The sequence below is a fragment of the Biomphalaria glabrata genome, chromosome 1 (assembly GCF_947242115.1).
Source record: "Biomphalaria glabrata chromosome 1, xgBioGlab47.1, whole genome shotgun sequence".
NCBI lineage: Eukaryota > Metazoa > Mollusca > Gastropoda > Planorbidae > Biomphalaria > Biomphalaria glabrata.
In genome coordinates this window covers 13,535,490-13,561,733 of record NC_074711.1, presented here as the reverse complement: position 1 = coordinate 13,561,733, position 26,244 = coordinate 13,535,490, and the positions used below count along the sequence as shown (strand labels likewise).

General features: G+C 37.4%; 1 protein-coding gene across 2 annotated transcripts; it reads right to left on the bottom strand.

Moving 5' to 3' along the window:
• Nucleotides 1-1,601: 1,601 nt before the first annotated feature.
• LOC106075757 (uncharacterized) lies at nucleotides 1,602-24,862 on the bottom strand. Of its 2 annotated transcripts, none has more exons than XM_056023096.1 (6): nucleotides 24,545-24,862; nucleotides 22,005-22,345; nucleotides 11,874-11,964; nucleotides 5,196-5,305; nucleotides 4,889-5,020; nucleotides 1,602-4,050 (listed from the first exon to the last, which is right to left on the bottom strand). In XM_056023096.1, the coding sequence occupies exons 2-6, from the start codon at nucleotides 22,224-22,226 to the stop codon at nucleotides 3,724-3,726; spliced, it is 882 nt and encodes a 293-aa protein (XP_055879071.1). In that variant the 5' UTR covers nucleotides 22,227-22,345; nucleotides 24,545-24,862; the 3' UTR covers nucleotides 1,602-3,723. The 2 variants fall into 2 exon arrangements, with proteins under 2 accessions (XP_055879071.1, XP_013092104.2); XM_013236650.2 differs by having other exon boundaries at nucleotides 24,561-24,859.
• Nucleotides 24,863-26,244: the final 1,382 nt, after the last annotated feature.

Sequence of the window (26,244 nt, the reverse complement as noted above, 5' to 3'; positions counted from 1 at the left end):
TAGCTTATTGGCCACACCGAAAAACTCTGGTTTGACCTTTATAGTCTATTCAACAGATAATCATCTCAAAATTAAATTTTGCTTGTGTTTACACAGGAAGTGGGTATTCCCACGTGTATTCCTTAAAGAGTTAACACACACACACACAAATATTTAAAAAACGATCAGGAACATTTTGCGCACCTTCGTATATAGAATTCATTAGCTGGGCGGATAGAGTTAATTTGTGTCAATATACTTATATTTATAATAGGCCTACCTATACAATTTATTAATACACATTATCAGTACTATATTTCTAACTAAAATCCAGAATTCTAGTCTTTTAATGTTTTTATATAAGTCTGGATCAATACCTCCAAACTATAATTTTCTATACTTATATATTTATACATGGGCGTAACCAGGACGTTTTAGGGTGTGGGGATAGGTGAGGGGTAAGTATCTAGAATCGCGAGTTTAAGTTCCTAAGAGTGCATTGCAGGTTGTTGTTATTTTTTAGTGCGAAATACCATTTAAAACTATTAAACATTTGTATTTAATCTTTTTAAAAACGTTATTGGGACTGCTTTACGACAGATGAATAGATATATAGAAAAGCTGACCGCCGGTCAATTCAATTGTGTCAACTTAGTTGTCCCAAGTATATGGTAAGTAATAACTTGTTACAGTTTATTTTTCTTATCGTCCTTAAGTGGGTAAATGATTGATGTGTGGTTGAGCTAGGACTTTGACATACATAAAAACGACCCTTCATAACATATTATTATCGTATCTTATCGATTACAGACGTTACTTCATAAGAGAAGATAATTGCGTCCTACTCATATTATGTGTCAATCTAGTCATGCATGCTAATCAGTGACTTAAGCTCTGCTACGTCCTTGGTTTTCTTGGCTGATTCAGGCAACCCATTCCATTCAGTAATGGCACTCAGAAAGAAGGTGAACTTGTACGAATTTGTCCTAGCATATGATATAAGAAATGCGCCTCTTAACTTTGTTTCTTGTTAGAATTATTAAAACAGTTGATGTTAATGGCAGGGTTTATTTCTAATTTCAATGATTTTTTATTTAAGATCACTATTAACACACACACACAAATTTCCACACTAATTCTTTGTAATTATGTTTTGTTTGTTATTGCATTTGTAAGTAATGGTTTATTTTATAAATCAACTATCACACACATATTGAACTTTAAACGCTGAGCTTTTATTAAGATATCACCCACATCACCATGATATTTAACTTTAAACACCAAACTTATTATTAGGATGGTCAAAATGAAAAGAATCCACTTTTAAGTTTAAAGACCCGGAGGTTCAAGTTATTGTGTGTGTTGGAAGTAACATGTTCTACAAAGACAACCAAATAATCTCTTAGTTGACAACATCTTCTGAACTCGTTTAGTTGACATTGAACACGGCCTCACAAGCTTTTCTCTTCCTTTAGGGGCATGGTTGGAAGGACTTTTCTAGACTGACTGAAGATTCTCAAAGCTCTCTTGTATATGTACCCTAGGTACTTATGGCTTAATGAAGTCAAACACAACAACACAGGTAGAAAACACACAACATATGAAGTTAAAAACTCAAATGATCAGGTTTAAATAGTTGAATTTATTGAAATTGTTACAAACTTTTCTGTTTGTCCGCCTCCAGCTACAACATAATTACTACACAAGCTAGTGCAATGACAACTTTTTTGGAAATCAAACACAAGAAAACTCAAAGTGATGTTGTACAGACTTTTTACAATGAAAGACTTGACAAGGGATAGATATAATATCATCAGCTATCATTGGCAGCTCCAAACACATACCTCATCCTGAAACTTCACACATACAGACTCTAGGATCTAGTACAGCTCACCGACTGACACTCTAAGATGTCTTACATCTTTGCACAAGATAGACACTTTACATTTTCACACTGACACTCTATGATAGAACACAACTGACCTCTTCACGCTGACTTTAGGACAGACTAAATTGAACAAACTATTTTTTATTTTATTATGACTGATGCTAAATAAGTCTGAAACTAAAATACCTCTTTAAAATATTCCTAAAATTCTGCAATGTAATTAATTTTAGTTTGCATTACATTAAAGTGTGTTATAATGAAGTACTAAAAATAATAGCTTTAAAATTTGCGTTCAAATGCTTAAATCTTCTATTATTTAAATGACAATTTTGGTATTACAAATGTTACTGTCTGACCCAGAGATGCACAGCAAAAGATATTTACTCATAATGAACAAAAGAAAATCAAATCATGAAAACCCTTTAGCTTCCCGCTGTCTCGAAGCATGCATTGACATTGTCATTATATTTTATATACAGAGCCACAAATTTGATAATGTAAAAATATAATGAGCTGCGCAACAGCTCCGGAGCAAGCATTAGTAAAAAATAAGTAGGCCTTTGAGCAGACCTTAAACAAAATTGTTTATACAAATGTACAAAGTATTTACAATCAAATTAAATATTTATGAACAATATCAAAAAATCTAATTTTCAGTTTTAACTTGAGAAAATAGTTAAAAATCGAATAGTAAAAAACAAATTATGACTAATTTAAAAAATGATGTTACATGAATAGACAATTAATACAAATGTCACAAAAAAATTATTTTAAAGTTTTGTACAATGTTTAAAATTTTAGAACCTGAGCTGTATCATGAATGTTTTAGTAGAATTATATAATATAGCCATGATTCTTTAGTTTCTACAGAAGATAACTCTAGGCTACCAGATATTAAAGGTGAAGTTGCTCTTAGATAATTATGAAAAGGCACTTGAGTGTGTGGTATTTCATCTAATTGGCTTTTCAACAACATCCATATTTAATTTTAGAACAGGGATTTCAATTTATTATGCATGCAGCTCTGCATGCTCAATCTATAATTTAGATTTCACCACTTTCTAATTATTGACTACAGAAGTTTGCTAATCCCTAAAATCATTTTTAAAAACTAGACAAATCTAAATTATTAATGCATAAAAACATAATAGATAAAAGAATGAAATAAATGCACCACAATGTCTGATAAGGTTGAGAAACATAACATAGGACTAGCATAGGTAATAAATAACTCTTCCATTGAATTACACACACACACCCTTTTTTAAAGTCTACACTTAACCATTGAAGTAATAAATATGAATAGTGATACAAACATACATAATGCGGTGTAATACTGAAGTGTGTATAGACACATGTTTCAATGATAAAAATGGCATTGTCTTGGAACTGATGCCATATAAGTAAATGAGTTTTTTCGAGAAGAAATGATTTTTAAAAAATGGCATCAATTCTATTTAAGAGAATTAATAAAACAACCCATAAACAACTGGTTGAAGTTACTAGTACATGAAATAAAACATACAATAAGTTTTTATGTTTTAACTATTTCTAACTAATTTTAAAACAACTAGAATAGCATAGGTTCACCTTAACAATAAATTATGCAGATAAGGTGATAAAGGTCAATACCAGTGTGCATAAATATGATTTAAATAATATAGATTCATTTAACTAGCCTCTTAAAACTAACTCTGTACTGACAGCTTTATCAAATAACTAGTTAGACACATGGACGCAGTATAGAGTCACTGGCCTTGAACCAGCCTCTTTACAATGCGCCATCACAGATGTCAAGAGATGAAAAGATAAGATGCAGGCACAGGCTGAGACTCCATGAAAAGAAGATAAGTGGGTCACATGACAATGCAGCTTTTGGCTGCTTCCTTCCTCAAATGAACTTTGGCTTCATTTACACCGCTGAAGCCTTTCCTACGATTGAAAGACCTTTGTCTCCGAAAGACAGGACTGTCACTGCTGGAGGTGCTATTGCCGCTGCTTCCGGTACTTGAGTTACTGGCTGTGGTGGTGGTGCCACTCGTGGCATTAAATGTGCAGCCATTCTTTGAGCCTGCTGAGGATAGTGCAGCAACTTCCATGACATCATTCACACTGCGCTCAGAAGTCTTGGCAGATGTCTCAGAGTAAACCAGGGCCCCAATATGTTTGGCAGTCTTTAAACCCTGAAAGAAATTTATAGTTAAAAGTTTAAAATTGTTCTGTCCTTCTATAAAATGTACATATATTGCACTAAAACAGCTACAACTATACAAACAACATTGATTTTAATTTGTAATTAGCTTTCTTTACATAATATATAAAAAACCAAAACTAGGAAAGTTATACAGTGTTTATTGAATTTAAGTTACATTTTTTTTTTTTGATAACTTGCTGTAGTATAGCACTGTTTGAATACTTATTGATTGCTCCATGAGCTAATGCTCAATATCATTTGTGAACGTGTCTGGGGGAGGGAGTTATCTGCTCAGCAAACACAACTCAGCTCAGGTTAGGATTTGAACTCACCCCCTTGATAAATATTCAAGTGGTTTTCGCCACCCAACCTCAGATTTATTTGAAATCATCAATCTACAGATTTGTTGTTGTTTCCTACAGATGCTATGTTTATTTTTGTTTCACTTTCTCTCACTTAGATTGTCTTTGTCAAGACTTGACCTGTATTTGTAAATAATTGTTAAAAAAAAAAATTGTGTCTCAACAGATTAAACACACAAACTAGTGCATGGTGGCTGAGTGATTGGCTTATGAACATGGGGTCCTGGGTTCAAATCTCAGTTGAAGACTGGTATTTTGAAAATCTGGATTTTTTTGGGGCCCTCCTGAGTCCACCCAACTCTAATGGGTAGCAGACTTAAGTTGGGGAAAGTAAAGGTGGTCACCCTGCTTGTTAACCGTTGGCTAAAGATACAGATGACTTTAACATCATCTGCCCTATAGATCGCAAGGTCTGAAAGGGGAACTTTACTTTTTTAAGTTTAGTGCTTAACTACTTTTACTCACCTGATCATATGTGACAAAGTTGGGTCTGGGTTTATCTGAAGGCATGGCTTTGATCTCTGCCCTTATATCAGACTTGCAGCCCACCAACATCACAGGTATTGCAGGACATTGCTCTTTCACTTCAGGATACCACTGGAAAAATCAAAGAGAACCAAAATTGGAGTTTTAATAAGTGTGTAGACATTCACACATCCCAGCAACAACATGAATAGAAACTAGTGCAAAAAAAAAAAAAATGTGAACAACCCAAAATGTTCACTCAAATATCTCTCAATATTGATTCTAAAAAGATAAATAAAAGTCTCACCTTTGAGACAACATCGTCCATGGTTTCAGGTCTGTCTATAGCAAAACATATGATGACCAGATCAGCTTCACTATAAGACAATGGCCGTACTCTGTCATAGCCTACATCACCTGGAGATATAAACATAGGAACATTCAGTAACCCAGCCAGTAACTCAATGGGTGGAAATGAAATGGAAGATACTACATCTAGCACCAAAGTAGCTAATTAACAGACAGCTATATTAAGAAACAACTCAGAACGTTAACATTTCTGTCCCCTTACACCGTGATACTAAATTCTCTAGATCAGTGAAGTGTAGACTGTGCTCTATACACTATAGGGCTATAGACCAATAGCAGTTTCAAAAGTTTACACCGCCCGCACAATGTGACGATAAATTTGGAACCAATATTACAATTTTTCAACCAGTGAACCAGCCATGTGGGGGATTTTAATACTATGATTCTGAAATTAACAGCGCACTTTTTTTTTTAATGAATATTTGAAGACTACCAGTAACTGAAAGAAAACCGATGGGAAGGGGATGCCACTAGGCGCCATGTTTAGAAATGTAATGCAGTTAGCCGAGCAGAGAAAAATGTTGAAGATCTCAGACTGTAAACAGCTTCAAGTAGGTGGCAATTCCCAATCTTCACATCGACCTATGACCTTTGACTGTTGATGTACACAAGCATACAGGGAATGGGATGGCATTGGGGGGCAGGAAGGAGGGTGGACAAAGATATTGGTTTATCAAATAGAGTGAGCTTATCGCTGGTAAGAACTCTAGTGTCAAATTTTTGAAGAGCTCTTCAAGGGGAGATAATAGAACGGGCCAGGTTCAACATTGCGCATGACATTCCGCCAAAGTTTGGTCCAGGATTAAAAAAAAAAATACCATCCCGTTAGCCCAGCGGCATACCGATACCAACTTGGGTAGACTTTGTGAGCCTTTTTCTGAAGGCTTTGATATAGTCTAGTTCATCATAAGTGAGCTATGTTTTTTTTTTTTTTCGAATGTTCCTTTAGAATTGAAAATAAATAAATCCTAGCCCAGACCTCCCGCAGGACGGCGGTTGTTGGCGACGGGTAGGATTCAAACCGGGACCATGGAGACGACAGTCCAGAGCGCATAACACACGAGCAGGCAGCTATTCTTTGTTATAAACAGTCTTTGTAGTGTGTATGTCAATACAATGCAAGATGTCTGTAGCAAACATGAGATAGACTAAAGCAAGGCTGTATTGCATGTTCAATTACATAACATCTAGAGGTTTCAAACATTTTAAAAAATATGTGGCCCTTCTTTAAAAATGATAATTGGCCTTCTGCCAAGATATCAGCACCTGGGGAAATGGAGGTCGGCAAAAGAGCGAGCTACGAGTGGTTACCAGGTACGACATCAGCTATTAATCTGACCTTCTTTATTTTATGCACATTTGTTTGCAGCCTGCGAGTTGAAACATTTCTTTAACCCACTTTATACCCGAGCGAGTTTACACGTACTAATAAACAGAGCAAGACAGTTTTAGGTTCGGGCGATGTAAGCCAATTTACCGTTTGATCAGTGCGCATAGAGATCTATATCTGACCTAGTTTTTGAATTCCCCGAGGGTTCAGTTGGAGGTTTTTAGATAATTTGATTAGTTGACGCAAGGAAAATTAGTGTTTTTATATGGGTAATTAATGTGCACATTTACTAAGTCGTGTTTTTACTCTGCCAGTTTTAGTTACTTGAAAGTGAAAAGAGTACGTCTGACTGTAGTATCTGTTAAAACTTCACAGACATTCCTTAGTAGGGAATTTTGTTTGTTATACTCTACTAGTGCAAGACAACAAAATGTGACAAAGATAATATATTCAACTAACAACAACCAATCCTACGTTATTTTTAAAAAATGTTCCTTCTTCAACCTGGTTACGTACATGCATGACAGACATGGCAGCTACGTTAGGGCACGCATGGCGGAGCCAGACAGACAGCAAGAAAGAAAGCTGAGTCTTGTTAACTTAAGTGTGTGTGTGTGGGGGTGGGTGAAAGAGAGATAAATGGGAGAGAGTGATAACGACGAGAAACCTAAGTAAATGTTCACCATAGAGTCCCACAAAGTAACGTCTCATTTTTTTAACAGTGATTGTAGTATAGTATAGTATAGTATAGTATAGTATAGTATAGTATAGTATAGTATAGTATAGTATAGAATCTCGCTCCACAATGAAAATTTTAAAAGTATTGCTTTTAGTATTAAACTTTTCCATTTAATTTGATTTTTTTTCTTGAAAAAAAAAACAAACAACAACAAACAAAAAAAAACAAAAAAACAAGTGAATAGTTTAACTATCAAAACGTCAAAATGATACTTGAGTCTCTGATAAGTATTGAAGTAACTAAAAGCATTATCTGATAAACTGTACATCACAGCGCCAAGAGTGAAGAGCACAGAATCAGGCAATGCATAGAGTCTGGGAGTGCACAGCACCAAGAGCGAAGTGCACTACAGGATGCGTGGCAGGACGTCTTGAAATGCACATGGATGTGCTTGCTACCAGGTGAACGCTGTGGCGCTGTGGGTGCACAGGTCCAAAACAAACAGAGACGGTCAGAAGTCAATATAAACTATCGTCTGCTCTCAACATTTAGATCTACGTTTAGAACAAGTCAACGCGGAGATGTGCGAGACACGGCATGCTGGGAAATCCATAGATGGGGAAAATATATTTTCCCCAAAATGCAGACAAGCAAAACCTTTTTTTCTTCAAGGAAATCTCTACTGTTAAGAAAGAAAAAATAAGATTGCAGGGATGCCATTATACCAAAAGATGGAGGCGACCTTGAAAGTTGACGCACAAAGATTTTACACACACACAAGTGATTTTTTTTTAAGCGTGTTCTTGATGCGTAGACTGGTGTGACATAAAACATATGCTTTCAAACAAATTTATTAAACCACTTAGGGAGGGGTGGGGGCACATTTGCAGAGAGCGTGGCTGGTCGTCTTTCGGCAGCGCCCCATGATGCACGCGGAATGCACCAGCCGTGAAATTCCCACGGTCGTGAGTATGTAAGTCGAGCCCGCCGGGTCCGCGGTTGACTTTTTCTTACAATGTAATTAACTCCATGTGTCCGCAATATTGTGTGTGGGAACTTAAGGGAATTAAGAAGTTTGGGGGTCTGGAGAAAAGCATGCAGAGTGTGGTGAAATACATTTGTCTTGAACTTTATATCACAACAGACAAGATGACCTAAAGGTGCAACCTGCTAGACGCCAGATAATGATAAAGAAATCTAGTCCACTAAAAGAACAGCTATTATTCAATTCAAGCCTTCAATGCTCACACCGTCGAAGAATATTTTTTTTTAAATTTCCGTCGAGATTAAATTATAAATCATCATTTAAAGATGACTCCTCACAATAGTATCACTCAACTAACTGAAAACATTTGACCAAAGATTTTTTCCTAATAGAATTATTGGTTTCTGCCTTCGATAAATGCTTTAGTTACAGCTGTTCTTTCACCAGCTGCCAAACTGCAATAGTTTCCTTTAATAAGAGTTCCTGCATTTTGGTGTGTAAACAGTCGGTAATCGGTATATACCAGCTATCCCACAGTTCTCTGTATTGCGAGGTACCTCCAACATTGCAATTTTAAGGCGACGAGGAATCCTTGTCAATCACAGATTGGGCTCCACACTCAACGTGAAGACGAGAGTGGTCAGTCATAAATCGCCACTGTGACAAATAAATACTTAACAGCAACGTAGTAGAGTTTGTTTCTTTTTCATTTCAAGTTCATTGAACAAATGTCATTCATGAAATCACCAGTAGTTTTAAAATGTCTGCTTAATGTAGATGCACTGTGTAACACGTGTGTACTTGGGGCACTTGGGGGCACATCACTGGCACACGTTACATTTAACACAGTATACACTCGTACTCCCGTACCAAATGTTCACTCAGGTCCAATAGTCAAAAACTAAATTGTGTGCGTGCATATGGCTTGGGATCTTTTCCCAACAAAACAGATTATTCCATTTATGAATGATACTAGCACATGCAGGAGGTCTACACTCTTTTAACTATCGTCCACAGAAGGCAGACGAAGCGGTCATTACAACAATGTTTATCCAGATTCTGGACATTACATAACGTCCTGCAAACAATATTCATCGCAGATCAAGTAAGGGAAATGGAAGACAAGGAAAGGTAACTGTGTGAGAAAAGGAGATCAGAATGTACAGTTAACTTGCTTTAGTAATATATCGTTCTCTCCTAAGTTCAAACTAAGCTATTCTTATATCGACCAAACTGAAACTATTTCAATTTTTTGCAAGTCCCTATCAAATCCTGGCCAAGACTGGGATTTTTTTATTTCGGGATATTTAGCCGCCTCTGAGTCCACCCAGCTCTAATGGGTACCTGACACTAGTTGGGGAAAGATAAAGACGGTTGGTCATTGTGCTGGCCACATGACACCCTCGTTAACCGTGGGTCACAGAAACAGATGACATTTACATCATCTGCCCTGCAAGTGAAAACTATCGTCAATGTCAATTACAAAAAAAGTTATACTAAATATTATGAAAAAATTGTGTTCACATATTTAGAGAAAAGAAAGATTCATAAGAAATGACAAGCTCTCTTCCCGGTAATACTTGTTTGTTTACTTATTGATCATTCACACATGATGACAGTGACATTAACATGATGGTGTACTAACATGTTGACAGTATGCTATATCATATGGCATGCCAGCAAAGAACACAACAGAGGGAAAGGGCCATAATATAGAAGACAAAACTCCTAGGCAATGCTACTTTGGAATGATACTTTAACAAAACACTTATCTTATCTTATAAAATACAGTGAAAAATAAAAATTAAAGCGCTTCGGTGATTCATTGAAACATAGATTGGTGAAATGTTGACATGAGATAAGATTTGAGTACCTGGGAGGGCTAGGGGCACATGGTCTCCTTCCTAAGAGAGAGTCGTTTAAAAATAGATTCTACAACAAAAACAATCTACATACTTTTTTTTTTTAACGTTTGCAAGGCTGTGGATGTAGATCTAGCTAAAAAATGAACCAAATGAAAATGAAAGTTGAGCCTAAAAAAAATATTATGATGACTACCCGGCACAAATGCAACAGAACGGTGAACAGCTGAGATATAAATAAAAGGCAGAATCAAATGTGGCCAGATTTTTTTTTCTCTCTTTTCTCTGTTTACCACCAACTGATGCTCTGACGAGATAAAACTATTTTATGTCAAGCAAGGACCGTTTCTCCTAAGTCGTAAAGATGGGGAAGCGGTAGAGGGCGGGGCAGAAACAGCACGTGCAAAGCTGGAGATGAAATAGGTTTATTTATACATTTTGAGCAGGAGCCAAAAGTGATAAATTCTTTACATGTATTTAAAAAAAAATAAAATAAAAAATAAAAAAAATAAAAACAAGGGGAGGCAAAAAACAACTTAGAGATAAAATACGAGTTCATGCCCATGGTTATAAACAATGAGATAGTAAAGTGTTAGCTATAAATTGAAAATCTTTGAGGAATGGCTGGAACTCAAGGAAGTGATTTGTTCAGAAGTGTAGTGCAGACCAAACAAAAGCACAGTGTGAGAGTTTTATGATTCATACAGAGTTACACTACATTTTTTTTTTACCAGACTTATGTCAAGTTTCAATACAACGATGCCCTGTACCTACAGACATACATCGGCTTGAGAGTGAAATCATATTTAGATTAAAAGTTGCTTAATGTCTCCATTCAAATTTAAAGATGTCAATTGCGTAGAATTACGCACTAGCACACAAAAGTATGAAGTGTGATCATTATTTAGAATGCATCAAACCCATGCACATTTAATGTGTTTCATTCATTGGAGGTTTTCGCGATAAACTAACAGTACCAAGAACGCATAACTGAATGTCACTGTTGGCAACAAAATTAAAAAGATGGAGCTGTGATTTTAGTTTTCAAATAAGATTTAAAGTCTAATGCTTCCTCAATATTCAAATTATTTTGTGCTACAAATTAAAGAGCTTTAAAATTTTTCATTTTACAGTTCCTAAATTGTGCAAAAAAAAAAAAAAAAAAAAAATCATTAAATATAATATAAAATAAACTATAAACACTTCTTTCATTTTGTCCACCGAATACACCCAAAAAGCTTGCTGTTTATTTATTTGTATGTCATTAAACTAATGTCATGTATGAAGATCTATAATATTTCATAAATTGGACGAGACTTTTTTTTTTAAAATAAACTTAAAAATGGAACTTAGTCTACACACGTGTTAGCCTCGTTCTGGAGATAAGCATCAGTCAAATCTAATGTACCATAATGAGTTCAGCACATGTCTACACATTTACCTCTAACAAACACTGTCAAACTGCAATGGCTATAAAAGTACACAACATCAGCTTCTTAAAGGGAAACCAAACTTTGTTCTTTAAAGTCATTTTACATGAATGCTCTTTTCACTTTATGTAACTTCATTTCATTTTAGCCTCTCCTCCAATCATTTGTGCCTTCAAGATCTGTCACAGGTCATTTGTATGCGCTCCGGATTGTCACCTCCAATTCAAATTCTGACCTGCCGTCCTAAAGGATTATGCCATAATCTTAATCTCTGAAGGAATTCACCCAAACGTACTAATAGTAAAGATTATGAAGGTAGACTAGACTCACCTGAGGTGTCCCATATAGACATGTGTATTTTGTAGTTATCCGACACACTGTATTGATATGTGTAGGTATCAAAACCTGTTGGAGTGTAGGTCTGTTGACAAGAGAGAGAAACAAGAAAAATATAAATGATGCTTTAAAAAAAAAAAAAAAGCTAATATTATGTGTAATTGTAGCAATGGACCTCATTCACCAATCGTAAACAAACAACATTTAGCCACGTTATTCTCTATCACTTCTATACAAATTACTTAATCCATAAAGGCTGTCACGTGATACGTTTTTCCCCCATTGTTTTATCAATATTATCACGTGGCTAAATGTTGTTTGTTTACGATTGTTGAGTGAGGTCCATTAGTTTGGAGAAAGAAGAGGTCATCAGTTATTAAAGTTGTGCAACTTGAATTCAACTCGGGGGCTCAAGCCTCTCCAAGCCACTACACTCACCACAGTGCCAGCGAAGTGCTTATGAAAATAGAAGGTTTTATAGCTTTCTATTGTTAGTTAAAAAATTTTAAGAGACAAAGTATAAAGGGGAATAAATCAACTTATGCGGCCACGTTCGTCAAGTACCATTTCTTTCCCTTGTTCGATACCAAACAAAAGAAAATACTAATAAATAATTAACTAATTAAATGATTAATTCTTGTCAGGTACAAGAAATAGTTGTGTAAAGTTACAACTTGATCCAAGAATGGGTGTGGGAGAAAGAACGTGTTCAAAAGTGTTACCAGATAGACGAGAGTCGATATAAAAAGTTGTACAAGAAAAACAAAAAAAGAATAATATAAATAGACTAACATTTAAAGCGAAGATCAAAGATATCATTAATTATTCCATTAGCATTGGCGATGCATAGCTCAGCAAATGTACAATGTTAAGTGGAGCCCGTTTAAATGCATCATTCGCTTTGTTGCATTAGTCGGTTCATAGCTTTCACGGCGTCTATGCAATAAAGCGGTTTCCATTGTGCACCTAAAAGCCTGCCCCCACCTGACTTGCGTGAAGACGACTTCAAAGAGTTCACTTTCTTGCTGCTATTAAATGAAAACAGGCAACACGCCTTCCAGTTGTAATAAGGGCCGTTTCATTTTGTAAGATTCCTAGCAGACGTGACATCTAGTGTTATAGCTACACAACAAAGGCTTCCGTGTCACTAATCCATTAAAGGGTAGAAAGAAAAATTGGTTGAGAAGAGGGGAGAGATCGGAGGTCGGGGAAGAGGTGGGGTGTAGAAGAACGTTGACCTAAGACTGGGTGCCCAGATGAACTTACGCTCTGACATAAAGTGGGCCAGTGCCCAGATGAACTACGCTCTGACATAAAGTGGGCCAGTGCCCAGATGAACTACGCTCTGACATAAAGTGGGCCAGTGCCCAGATGAACTTACGCTCTGACATAAAGTGGGCCAGTGCCCAGATGAACTACGCTCTGACATAAAGTGGGCCAGTGCCCAGATGAACTTACGCTCTGACATAAGAGTGGGCCAGTGCCCAGATGAACTTACGCTCTAACATAAAGTGGGCCAGTGCCCAGAGGAACTACGCTCTTACATAAAGTGGGCCATCGCCAAGAAATATGTCCTCCTAGCCCCCCCCCCCCAACGTTGCCTACGAAACTTGATTATTAAGTTCTAAGCTCCACTAACTGCAAGTAAATAAAGAGTTGGGCCTATGAGATTGGAAGACGGGAGATACTTTAGGTTCCAAACATCTGATAACAAGTGTCCGCAGGTCTGATGTCAACGCGACAACCGTTATTTTAACATCTTTATTTCGAAGAACACAGTACCTGGACATCCTCAAAGGTCTTCAATGCTTCTAGCACTAAGAAACATATAAAATGATCTATAAACTGAGCACCCGCGCTAAATACACACACATTTTAAAGTCACACCACAACTGGCATGACGTAACAAGCTAAGACAGAACTGGTGGTGGTCCCTTGAAAGACAAAAAGAAGATATCTTGTAAGCGGGCAGATGGCGAGACACACTTTTCATGAAACGATTTTCTAATATGTTTGAAAAGTTAGGAAGTGCCTGGTTTAATGTCAGTCCCAGTCCCAACTGTAGAAACTCTCGATTCAATCCGTCCATTAAGATCCGACAAAAGAGCATAGGGAAAAAAAACTGCACAACTTGCAGAACTTAAAAAACAATGGCCCAATTTAAACACAAAGGGAAGTCTCAAGCGGGGAAGAATGTGGTCTTTCGTGAGAGGAACTTGAGGAGGAAGGGAGGGTGGGGTCTGGAGAGTAAACGAACTTTGAAAGGATAGAAGTGATGGATGACAGGGGAGATAATCTGACATCAACCGAAATGTTCTGTTAGCTGTTCTTCTTTCTTCTGGGAATGTTTGACACTAGGTCTTCATCAAGGCGCAACACACAAGGGTAGGGGATAATGAGTGACATAAGTGTACTTCTCATCCTCGGGGTCGTCACGCTCTGCTAAATTCAATGTAAACGGGAGCAGTACACCAAATGAATGAATGTGTGCGCAGACATCTCTCCGGACAGAGATAGTTTGGAGCTGAAATTTACCTGGATCAATAGATGACATGGATGTACATCAGACCTGGGGCAGGGGCAGTGGAGAAACCAGTGTTGGGGACACTCCAAGAGGAGACCTATCTTACACATAAATAAGCTCTCACTACTGTAGAAGTCTAGTCTATACATTAATTCAAATGTCTTAGACTGTAAAAGTGGTGTTTCACATCAAACACCTTAGCGAATAAAGGAATAGAGAAGCTGAACTTAAAATATCGGTCTCGGATAAGCATAATGTCAAAATTGTGATTTTGTAATAGAAAATACATTCGTCTTTGCAATAAAGTTTAATAAATGAAAGCTGACAATGCTGTTTTTTTTTTTTAATCGCGTGTAGGATAGGCACACCAATATGACAATTGTGTTTATTATTCTGGAGATTTTTTTATTTCAGGAGATTTCCAGGACTCTTTCGTATATTTTGCAATTTCGGGAGATTTCCAGGAGCTCATGGAAACTCGGGAAGCAGCGGAAACCCTGTTATTATATAGAAGTTATGATGTTTTAATTGAATAATTGACACCTAGAATTAGGGCGAGGCCTATGAAAGTGCGGGGCCCACTGCGACCGCATAGGCTGCAGTGGCCTAAGTCCGGCCCTGGTATCGCTGTCCACAAAAGGAAAGCTCTGCATTCCACTACCAGGACATCCGTTTCACAATGCATTAATTTATACACACCATAAAATGAATTAGGTAATGTTACAAAACGCACGCATGCACACTTTTTTTTCTTCTGATCAGCCTATTACATCCATCTGTCACGCCAGCATATGTATATGATGTGAGAACACACACGCACACTAACGCAGCCCCATTGTGGAAAATCATCAATGTAATCTTTTTAGCACGCCATCGAAATCTGTCACAGCCAATACAGTGATTTTTATATCTCGATGATAACTCTTGAGACAAAGTTCTCCCCGGAACAGAATATGAACAATAGCTCATACACATTTCCAAATTTTATTGTGATAATAAATAGAGCAGGCAGGAATAGAAACGCACTGTAATACATGACAGAGCTAGAGAATGTCCAATCACGGAACGAACCCTTGTGCCCCCCATTCCCAATCCACTGAATTCTTCCAGACACTTTTTCATTTCCGGATTTTTTTTCTCTTTCTCTCCGTTTCCTATCGGCCGGAAATGAACGGCTTTAAAACATGGCTTCCCTTTTCAGTGTCTTGACGTTCATCTTCGTTCTCCGGCCGGTTTATTGTTTACATTGTGATCGGCTGCACCGTTTTAGTGTTATTTTAAAGTTACTTCAGTGGGGAAATGTGAGCGGCGTGAACGTATAGGGCAAGCACCATAACCAAATGGGTTGTTTGTAGTCACAGCCCTAGGGCGCCTAAGATGGAATGATCAATGAACATTGGAAAGGGGAACAAAGACTCCGATCAAAGTTCACCGTGTTTATATGTTATGTATGCAGTTACCTGCTGAGATTGGGAGGGGGCGGGGCGGGGGGTGCACGTCAGATAGGTCAAGCATTGAAATCTTCCTGCCCCTTGGATCAACGTCTTGATTTCTTGGTCTCCGGATGAAACAAAAGCATAAGAAGAACGTGCTCCTTAGAGACCTCAAGGGCCAATGAAACTGATAGGCCCCTATGTCTGTGGTTCAAACAAAAAAGTGCAACATGGCAAAGATTTGTTTGACCAGATTTATACGCCCACACCTAAGTGCGATAAGCTCAATGGAAAAAAAAGTACGACCGGTATATAGAAAAAGACTTCTAAGACTAAGGCTGTTTTATTGATCCTAAATGGAAATTGTTGCGGTTTACAAGAACTTTTTTTCCCAATTAAAAGCAACATGTAAAATCTATACATTTGTCCATTACAGGTGTGACTTTGATACATAGTTTAGAATGTCTTTTGTTGGCCATTTTATATTGTCTAGTCCGTGTGCTAGTTGAGCTACTGTCTAGATCTGGGTCTGACTTGAGTAACTACTTGAGCAACTCTGCTCACGGATTTGTTTGTTTTTTTAACGATGTTCTGCTGGCAGCCAGTTGCTTGTGGTGGAGGAAGCAGAGGAGGAGGGGCGGGGTACAAATTGACTCAACTAACTTTTTCAATCGTTTCATTCTCTGCGAGCTGCTAAAACAAAACGCTTGGTTGTGAAAAAAAAGGGGGGGGGGGGCTAAGAAACCGTATGGTAAGGCCAAACCTGTACAAAATCTCGAGCTAAACTTCAACTTGACGTGTCCCAGTTTTCCAGTCTCCCTCTGCCCAGGACTGATCTCTTTACATCAAGATCTAGTATTTACCCCGACACTTTGGTGTACATTCAAAAGTAAGAGTGCTTGACAATGTCAAGGTCATAGGGAAAGGAGGTTATCGTGACGTGACGAGGACATCTAATGCACTGTCATCAAATTTTTCTGTCACTGAGTCTCATTAATGGGAGAGAGAGAGAGAAAGAGAGAGAGGGAGAGAATATATAATTAAGAAATGAAAGAAACGGATGTGGATAGACCTAATCGGGAAAGGATCCAGGGAATGTACATTTTCACTGGATAATTCCTCAAGATATGTCTAATCTGATAATCTTTGTAAGTATTTCAAACCACAGGTCCTCCCCTTCCTAAATCACTTAATGCCCTCAACAAGACGGCTCGAGTCACCTGGATAGACACCGTTTGGTAAGGTGTTAAAAAACAAGCTAGCACAACCCATCTGGCCCTCCGACAAAACCCCAGTAACAGCAAACACCAAGACAGTAAACCCAGAATAAACACATACGGGAGATTGCCAGGTAAAGTTTCAAACTGTATATACACAGAGGAGACATCTCTGAGAAGTGACGAGCAGAAGGAAGAGGCACTAGCCATGACAGAATGGATAAATGTTAATATAGATTCCTCTTCACAACATTTCAGACTCGAAACAAACACAAACAACAAACAAACAAAAACAATATAGCACTCTAATACTTCAACACTCAAAGGTTAAATGTACACAAAGTTGATTTACTGACTTGACAGCTTTCCATTTATTGCAACAGTTGTTTAAACTAAATATGCGTAGTGTTTGTCACATGTTTTAAAACCACGAATTAGGATTAAATTAGCTGAATAAATTTAAGACTTTTTCTTTCATAAAGAACTGATGTATATTTATTTGTTAACGTTCAATTCTATTTCCAAATGACCAAGTGGAAGATTGTTAACATTTTTTTTTGTCCAACAGTTAGGGATAACCACTAAACTTTCAATGTCTGACACACGCTGTCACCAGAGCTAACAGGGTGGTAGTGCGGTGAAAGAAAAGTAAGAGCCTTCAGAGTTATTCTGACTAGACACATTATTCAGCACCTAGATGTTCATCACTCAGATCGGGCTGCAGTAATGCTTGTCGTCCATTCATATTCAACCAGACTGATCTGGATATATATATATATATATATATGTGTGTGTGTGTGTGTTAGAGAGGGGGGGGGGTCGTTACTAAAATGTGTCCATCACGCGATGTTGCCAGAAGGAGCAGCAGCACGTCTGATGGCCGAGGACAGGTGGAAGAGAATGTCAACTATGTCTCCTCTCAGACAGAAACGTATACTTTTGTGAACACATGGTGCCGGGGGAATAAGTAGGTCAATGTATATTCAGCCCAGTTAGACAGGTCACCACCCCTCCCTACATCTCTCTCCACAGATTTAAGAAGTTGGCCTTGCGACTCATTAAATTAATGGGCACATCTGACACACGTGGTCAATTATTTAACAAAAAAAAAATATAACAACATATAAAATAATAAAAATCCAAACTCGTAATATTGATTAGAATATTCATGAATGAAAAACAAACATGTAAACAGTTAAACTTAGTCAAGGAGTAAATGTCAGTATGTTTTAATGTAATAGCTGCATCGTCAAAACAAATTGCTATATAGTATATGGTAGTGAGATCTAGACTGGACCAGATCAATATGTAAAGGGAGAAAAAAAACAGTGGGCTATCAGACGAGCGGTCAGTTTAAGTCGTTGGACATGGACTACTAAACTTGTTTCATGTTAGTCTTTTACTAACATGCCAGTTCCTCTCATGTCCTGCATAATAACACAGTCTAACTCGCCACACTGATTAGGTGAGCAACCAATAGATCTACATTCATTTTAGAATAGGATTCAAGACTAACGATTACTCGGCCGAGGGCGGCTAAGCTGGTCCAGCTGTGATAAGAAAATCTGCTGCAAAGCGATATCTATCTCCCCTGGTTATCCAGCAAGGATAAGACCGGCTGTGTATAGACAGAGAAGATAGTATCGAAAGCTGGCTTGAATAATGCCAGGCCCACAAAGATAGGCAAAATGAGTTCCGGATTACATTGACTGCCTAAGATAATGACAGGGGCGATGTCTTGGGTAATAGCATCCACTTTTGCAAACAACCCAGCAGACGTGACACTTAAGTGTTTAGTGTTTTCTTTTGTTACATGAAACGGAGGTGAAAGTTGACACGCTTGCGGTGTCAAGGTCGTAAAGCGAATTCCGGAGATAAGCCTCACCAAGTGAGTATATGTTAAAACTAAATAACATGTAGCGCCGAGCCATCTGACAAACGTATCTTGTAATGTTTGCATTAAACACACACACACACACATTAGCGGCGATATAATGTGAAAAAAGAAAGCCAACAGAAAGTACAAGGCATAACGAAGGTGGCAGGATCTTTCATTAAGTGACGGACCCGCCAATGAAATGAAATGACAGACATAAATATCTACAATAAACATTTCTAGCATTCCGTTACAGATGAGACTCAACGGTCGGCGTCTGCCTAACAAACAAAGTTATTTTTAAATTTATCTTTATTATTCACACAAGGTCACAGTTTACAAATAGATGTTTAGTTTGAAAAAAAAAAATGAACAGATATAAATATATCTAGCTGGTGCAGCAAGCAACGGGTTTTTGTTGTTTGAAAGACCTGAGACAGCCCACACATTGACAGTAATCATGGGCGCCCTTCATTTGCTTGTAATTGTATTTGTACATTGATTAACGGAACTCTCGCCCTTACAACGTAATCAGAAATAATCATAGAAAGGGGAGACAAGCCAAAGACATTTGTCAATAAGCTGATAGTTCTACGATGTAAACGAAAGCCGAGAGATTAGGGCAAAATGCACATTTTATAGACATTAGTGAGACTGGAAATATGCAACTATATAAATACATCACTTTGACAGTATACTGCTCATTTCCACTTCAAACGTATCCGCAGTAGACACCATTATGTCTGTACAAGAGATGAACAAGTAAAACAGTTTACACTTAAAACACTGTCTTCTCTCACTTGGCCATTTTCACAAACTGCTGCAACGGACAGGCTACTTGTAATCTATTTTTAGCATACTCTTATCTGGCCTTGATAGCTTTCTAAGTCGAAGTAGATCTTAATGTTGGTCAAGTGAGCACTGAGGATGTTCACAGACTGCGTGATAGTCTGGTCATCTAAGTACAAGCTGGGCTAGTATCCAGACATCACCAGCATCTATTTGGAAGGTATCTATGTACAATCTGGGCTAGTATCCAGACATCACCAACTTCTATTTGGAAGGTATCTACTGAAAGCAGAATATGAACATCTTCGCGCCAAAAGGAAACGAGATTGTGAACATCTTTGAAAACGAAGAAGGACGAGTTTATATAATGTAATAACTTGTTATCGGAAGAGTATCCACCTCACATTTTGTATATATAAAAGCTGATCAGCACGACAACCAACCCCCCCCCCCTTTTTTTTGTTTTCCTTATTTAAATATTCAATAAGGTACGTCTTTAGCTATCTCTGTGAAGACTGGGATTTTAAATGTTTAGCTATTTTTTATGTCTTCGCAGCTATCGTATATCTATGTATATATATATCAAAAATCAAGGACATATTATTAATTCTTGAATGTTTCCTAGAACTACAAGATCTGGTGAAGAGACTGGGGCTGGAGGAGACCCCTACTCGAGTTTGTGTGACACAAGCTCTTTTGCAAGACCGTAAGTAGCAGATGGATCTGTTTTGAACAGGAAGCAATCGACGCCATATACTGAGACAACGCAAGACAATTTCTCCCTGTAAATGCCGCGCTAAAAACCGAATCAGGGGAGGAGGGAGAACAAGACACAGCCGGTGAAAACAATTAACATTCCTACACGCGAGTCTCTTTTAATGCTGACCTCCTTATCAGACCTCACTGACCCGCTGTTGACCTCAACTATTTAATTATTAAACAAATCTCTGACCTTTTCATCGGCCACTACTTTCCTGATAAGATTGAAATGGAAGAGACGTACCCGTGGACCCACGTGAACAATCAAATGTCCATCCGGTGGCGATTTATACCAGCAAATATAAGGCGTGATGGCGACGCTATCTTTGATTTATCTCTTTAGCCTACAGTAGGGGGCAGCTAAGCAAACGAGGGATGACTAAAGAGTAGTGCAGGTGTGTGTGTGTGTTTTATAGTACATTAAATTGAATAGAAGGCATGAAGAGATTAAGTGTTAAAATTCAGATACCTCACTTTTTTTTTCATCATTCCCATAATTGTGCATTTTTTTGGGGACCACTGTGTTTAAATTTTTTTTTTAGTGAACTATTTCGACTATCAGCATTTATCCGTTACATTGAGTCTACATCACCGCTGTTCATAACATCATCAGCCTAGTTTTACCATAAAATACCAAGCTACTTTTACCAAACCCCCAATCCTAGTCATAGAGCTTGATTCTTACTTATAAAACCCCGTTAGGATAGTCACCCCTCTTTTCTTGTAGAGCCGATGTGTACCTTGAGATTCAAACCATAGCTCAACTTTCCAAGACGAAGTAGATTCAGAAGTAAAATCAAATGTAGACTCTATCTAGACTGAAGCCTAGCCTCTTTTTATGTACGACTTTCATTCAACAAAATAATGAATTCCCGAAGTGGCAGGTATCTCCCAAGGCAAGAAGAGGCCTATCCCTGCACAGCACACGCCGCCTGGGCAATGTGCTTAGGTCCCAAGACCCAACACCCCTCCAAACCACCCCACCCTTCGGTGGTATGCATGTGTGTGTGTGTGTGGTTGGATTAGGCGTGTAAGGGTACATTAACATAAACACTAAAACCGCGACAGCCCAAACATGACAAGGCATTTGGCACACCCACGCACTGTGCTCTTAAACACGTGATCTGCTTTACTTCTGGCCTGTACATTCAGTAATGGGTCATAAGTAAGCAGGTCAGAGTTCACAATCCACATGTATCTTTATGAATTAAAAAAAAAGGCATTTTAAAGTAACGGCAGAAATTTCCATAACAGACACTAACACTATTAGCATTACTTTAGCTGTTTTTTTTAAAGGTATACGCTTGTAACTCATGAACTGTATTTTCTTATCAAAACTAACGCACTAATTAAACATTTCTGCAATGTCACTAAGGTAGAAGGAGCACTAGTAGGAAATTGTCCTAGCATATGGAATAAAATGTGCCTTATCTTTGTATTTTTCTAAGTATTAAATTGTGTTTCCTTTTATTTTTGGTTACTCGCGTAAGCTATAATGAATCTGGTATAATTATAAATTTGACTGACCTGTAGAAATGTAGATTTCACATAACGATGTATCAGCGCCGTTTTGCCACATCCACATGATCCCACGACCACAATCTTAGAACGGACCTCTTTGGTCCCCTGGCTAGAATCCGCCTCTGTCAGAGGTCGCACTTTGGGGGAGCCATCCTTGGCCCGCATAGAGCCGCGAGCTCCGTCCTTGAGAGGCATGAACACGAAGTCTTTACACTTTTGATCTTTCATTGGGCTACAAGAGTATCCAACTGGGTCAGTAGTCGGTCAAGTGCGACTAATCACTTAAGTAAAACGTTTAATATCCAAATGATTATTAAATCTGTATTACTGTTGGATATAGAGCAATACTGAAACAGGGAAGAAATACATTAAATAATTTTAGAATCTATGACAAATACAGAAAGTATTACATAGGGTAGTTTAGCTACAAAACAAAACACAGCTTCTCTAGCTAAGATTTAAAATGATAATTTAGATAATTCTGTTGCCTGTGTACACGAGTCTTAGCTAGTGAAATAAAATAGCGCTTGCATGATGGGGTCAACTAAAATTGCCTTCTAGCCTAAAAACAAAAAAGATGATGCTACAGACCTTTTCTGTGCAGTTTCAGATTATAAGTGTTATCTCCTCAAACGGAATCTAGAACTAGTTAGACAATACTCAATACTTTGTCTAGTCTCTAGAACAAGACGTTATAACGTTAAAATATAGGCATGCCTTAACACGGTTTATGCTGAGCTAGAAATGTATGCATACTACATCTAGACTCTTGTTCTCGATCTACATTCAGCCTATTTATTATTAACTATATAGACATAGAGACTACACTTTAGAGCAGGGGTGGGCAAATTACGACCCGCGGGCCACATGCGGCCCGCCGAGGTGTTTTATGCGGTCCGCCGACACTTACAGAAATCAGGCGTGCCCACAGTATATAGATAAAAAATGCAAATATTTAAAAAGAAAATATCTATATAAATTATTGAAACCTGTCTCGTTATAAAAAGTTGTAAGTAATCGAAGATTATGCTTATTGGCTATATATTAATACACTCAATTCAAGACACAATGTCTGAGTGTTGGGTAGGCTTGGAACAAGATGGCAAGTGTAACAACTGATGGAGCTCGATTTTTGACTGAGAACCATAAACTTGAAACAAGAAAGTTTGCACAAAGCTGCATATAATTTAAACACTAAACTACAATTGTAACTGAATGTATTAAATTTACTAGAGCTAGAGGAGTTAACCACGGGTAGTTCTGATTTATGAAAAAATAATTTAATGTATCCGCTAGCTTAGCATGGGCAAGGCAAAGGAGAAGAATGTAAAATCTCAATGATGAAATTGTTATGTTACTTGAAGGACATTGACTGTGACTTTGTTACCAATATTTCTAATGAAGAATAGAAGACAAAATATGTTTTTTATAATGGCTGTTGCAATTGGTTGTTTACTTATGAAATGCTAATGCATGTTAAATCTTTTCAAACAAGGCTTTCCCATTTCTACAGGCAAGCAAAAAAAAAAATAGTTTTTTGTCATTTTCCTTTGCTGAAAGGTGAAACTATGATAACTATCTTTAGTGAAATGATTATGTTTGTAAAATGTTTTACATGTTTCGGGTGTTCCTTCAGAGTTGAAGATAGTTTACTTCCTAGTCCAAACCTCCCGCAGGACGACGGGGGATGGGAGCGGGCAGGATTTGAACCATCGATAAATCCGAACGACAGTCCAGCGCGCAAACCGCACGACCAGGCATAAAAGTACAACACTTATTAAGAGAAACCGTATCAGCTCCAGAGGACATAAAATAACTCAAAGCAAAGAGAAGCTACAGTCATAATTTGACAGCAGTCATAGGGGTAACAACTAGTAAGATAGATTCACAGTTAAGAAACATTATGCATATATATATATATATATATATATATATATATATATATATATATATATATATATATATATATATATATATATATAGAGAGAGAGAGAGAGAGAGAGAGAGAGAGAGAGAGAGAGATCTATATGCGGCCCGCCATTACCAAACTTTTTTTTAATGCGGCCCTCGATACAAAAATGTTGCCCACTCCTGCTCTAGAGAGAAATATTAGATTCGAGATCGAATAAAATAAACTACAATACTTCATCATGTTTGAATGATATAATAACATAGAGATCTATCAGATCTTTGATTCTAGATCTAGAAAAGATCTAAAATCTAACTAGACTAGAGTGTCACTACAGACACTACCTAGAATCTAGACAGTAGATCTAGATCTATATATATAGAATATATATTATAGATCTAAGTCTAGTTCTACTATAGACTATAGTATTCTAGAAATAGATTCTAGATCTAGAAGACTTAGACTTAGAATAATATATTTATATTAACTTATTAAGACTCTACAAAATAGATCTCAGAACTAAATAAGATCTTACCCTAAATAATTTACTTTAAATATCATTTAAATCTATAATCTATATGATTATTATTATAAATTATAGATATCTTAATATCTAGACTAGACTCTATCTACTCACTACTGTCTCTACTAACCAGCATAAAATAAGGAATTAAGTTTGACACACAATAATCCTCGAAGAACTTGGAATAACACACATTATAAACTTTTCAAAGATGGCACTAACTTCTCAAAACTCCCACAAGTCGTATAATAGAAATAACGGAATTTCACAACGTTGAAGAAGCCTGTTGCACCGGTCGTCTATATCCTCACACTCGCTTTCCTCAGCCTATCAGTCTCGCTCCCTACGGTACGCCACGGTGGTTGGTTTCAAGCCCGTCTGTTTTGTGAATGAGAGAGTCACGTGGGTGCGTTTCCACCAATAGACACGCAAGTTGCGCAGGGTGTAATTTTAGACTTTCCCCGCTGTATAATTTTAAGAATGATATCTCGCCTGTGCAATCCAACCTATAGTTTACCTAAATCGTAACAAGCTGTCTAGAGGTCACACCAGGGACTTGTGGGATATCATTATGAACACAGTTTTGTTGTTTAATATTAGGGTTATTGAAGCGAAGGGACTTCCCCCCAGACCTATGGTTCTGAATAGGAAAAAGGCATTTGGGTCAAAGCCATTGATGTGAGAGAGAGAGAGATTATAAGCTACACAGATAGCTAGTCCTAGTCTATAACTATAAAGTGTGTGTGGGAGAACATCACTCACCCCCTCTCCTGCATCCCCCCTTTTCACCTACCGTTAAAAAAAAAAAGATATTATTAAGTAAGTAAATGTAATGTACTAGGACTACCCATTTCAGACTTGGGACCTTGCAATCTATAGGGCAGATGATGTAAAGGTCATATGTTTCTGTAGCCCACGGTAACGAGGGTGTCGTGTCCCCAGCACATTAAAAAAAAGTAGTGAGACACAAATTAATTATTAGTGGTTTACCTATCAGGAACTTAATGGTTTTAAATAGTATAAACTGCAGCAAAGTAGGCCAACTAAAAATACTTTACTCTGAAGAGAAAAAAACAACAACACAGGTGACTACCGTTTCTGAACCTGCTTAAAAGGTCTATTAGCAAACACTTTCATTTAGAAGCACTGGATCCCTCGATAACGAACTTTTGATTAGACATGTCAAAGGTATCACGTGTTCCACACACTCGCACACACTCCTTGCAGCTTATCGGGGTCAACTTTTAAATGTAACAGATCTGCCTCAAATGTTGCTAGAATATTTTTGTTCGAACTAAATAACATTTATAACATATAACATGTATAACTGCTTCAGTGTAGTTCTAAATTGAATACATGATTAAGTACCGGTATATATAAAGTTACGTGAGTTTTTTTTTTTTTTTAACAATATAAATGATTCTGTACGGTAAGAAATTTCATCGCATTAAGTAGGGCATTGGGGAGTTTCCTACATGGCGGAAAGCCAATTACTATCAAGCTTTAGGGTGTATCCGGTGTACAAAATAAAGGAAGAGTTGTTCAGCTTTGTTTTTTAAAAAGTTATAAAATGCGAAAATTTTTGCTTCATTTTTTTTTTTTTCGAAGATCGCTATAAGTTTGAAAAAAAAATTGTACCGCGATAATAATTAAGAAAACTATTATAAAACCAAAACTACACTGCACTTTGTTGACTGAAAAAAAAATTTGCATATAATATTTGTTTTTCAAATTAGGCCCTACTAGATTTTGTTTTTATTTTCACGCGAAATGTTTAAACTTCCAGAGTTCACTTGCATATATCGTGTGACAAT

Bases quoted from the DNA above. Each gene is read 5' to 3' on its own strand.
- LOC106075757 (XM_056023096.1), bottom strand. From the start codon at position 22,226: ATGAAAGATCAAAAGTGTAAAGACTTCGTGTTCATGCCTCTCAAGGAC. The intron at 11,965-22,004 runs GTCAGTCAAATT...TCTTGTCAACAG, and splicing joins TGAAATCTACATTTCTACAG to ACCTACACTCCAACAGGTTT. The intron at 5,306-11,873 runs GTGAGTCTAGTC...TTATATCTCCAG, and splicing joins GTCTATATGGGACACCTCAG to GTGATGTAGGCTATGACAGA.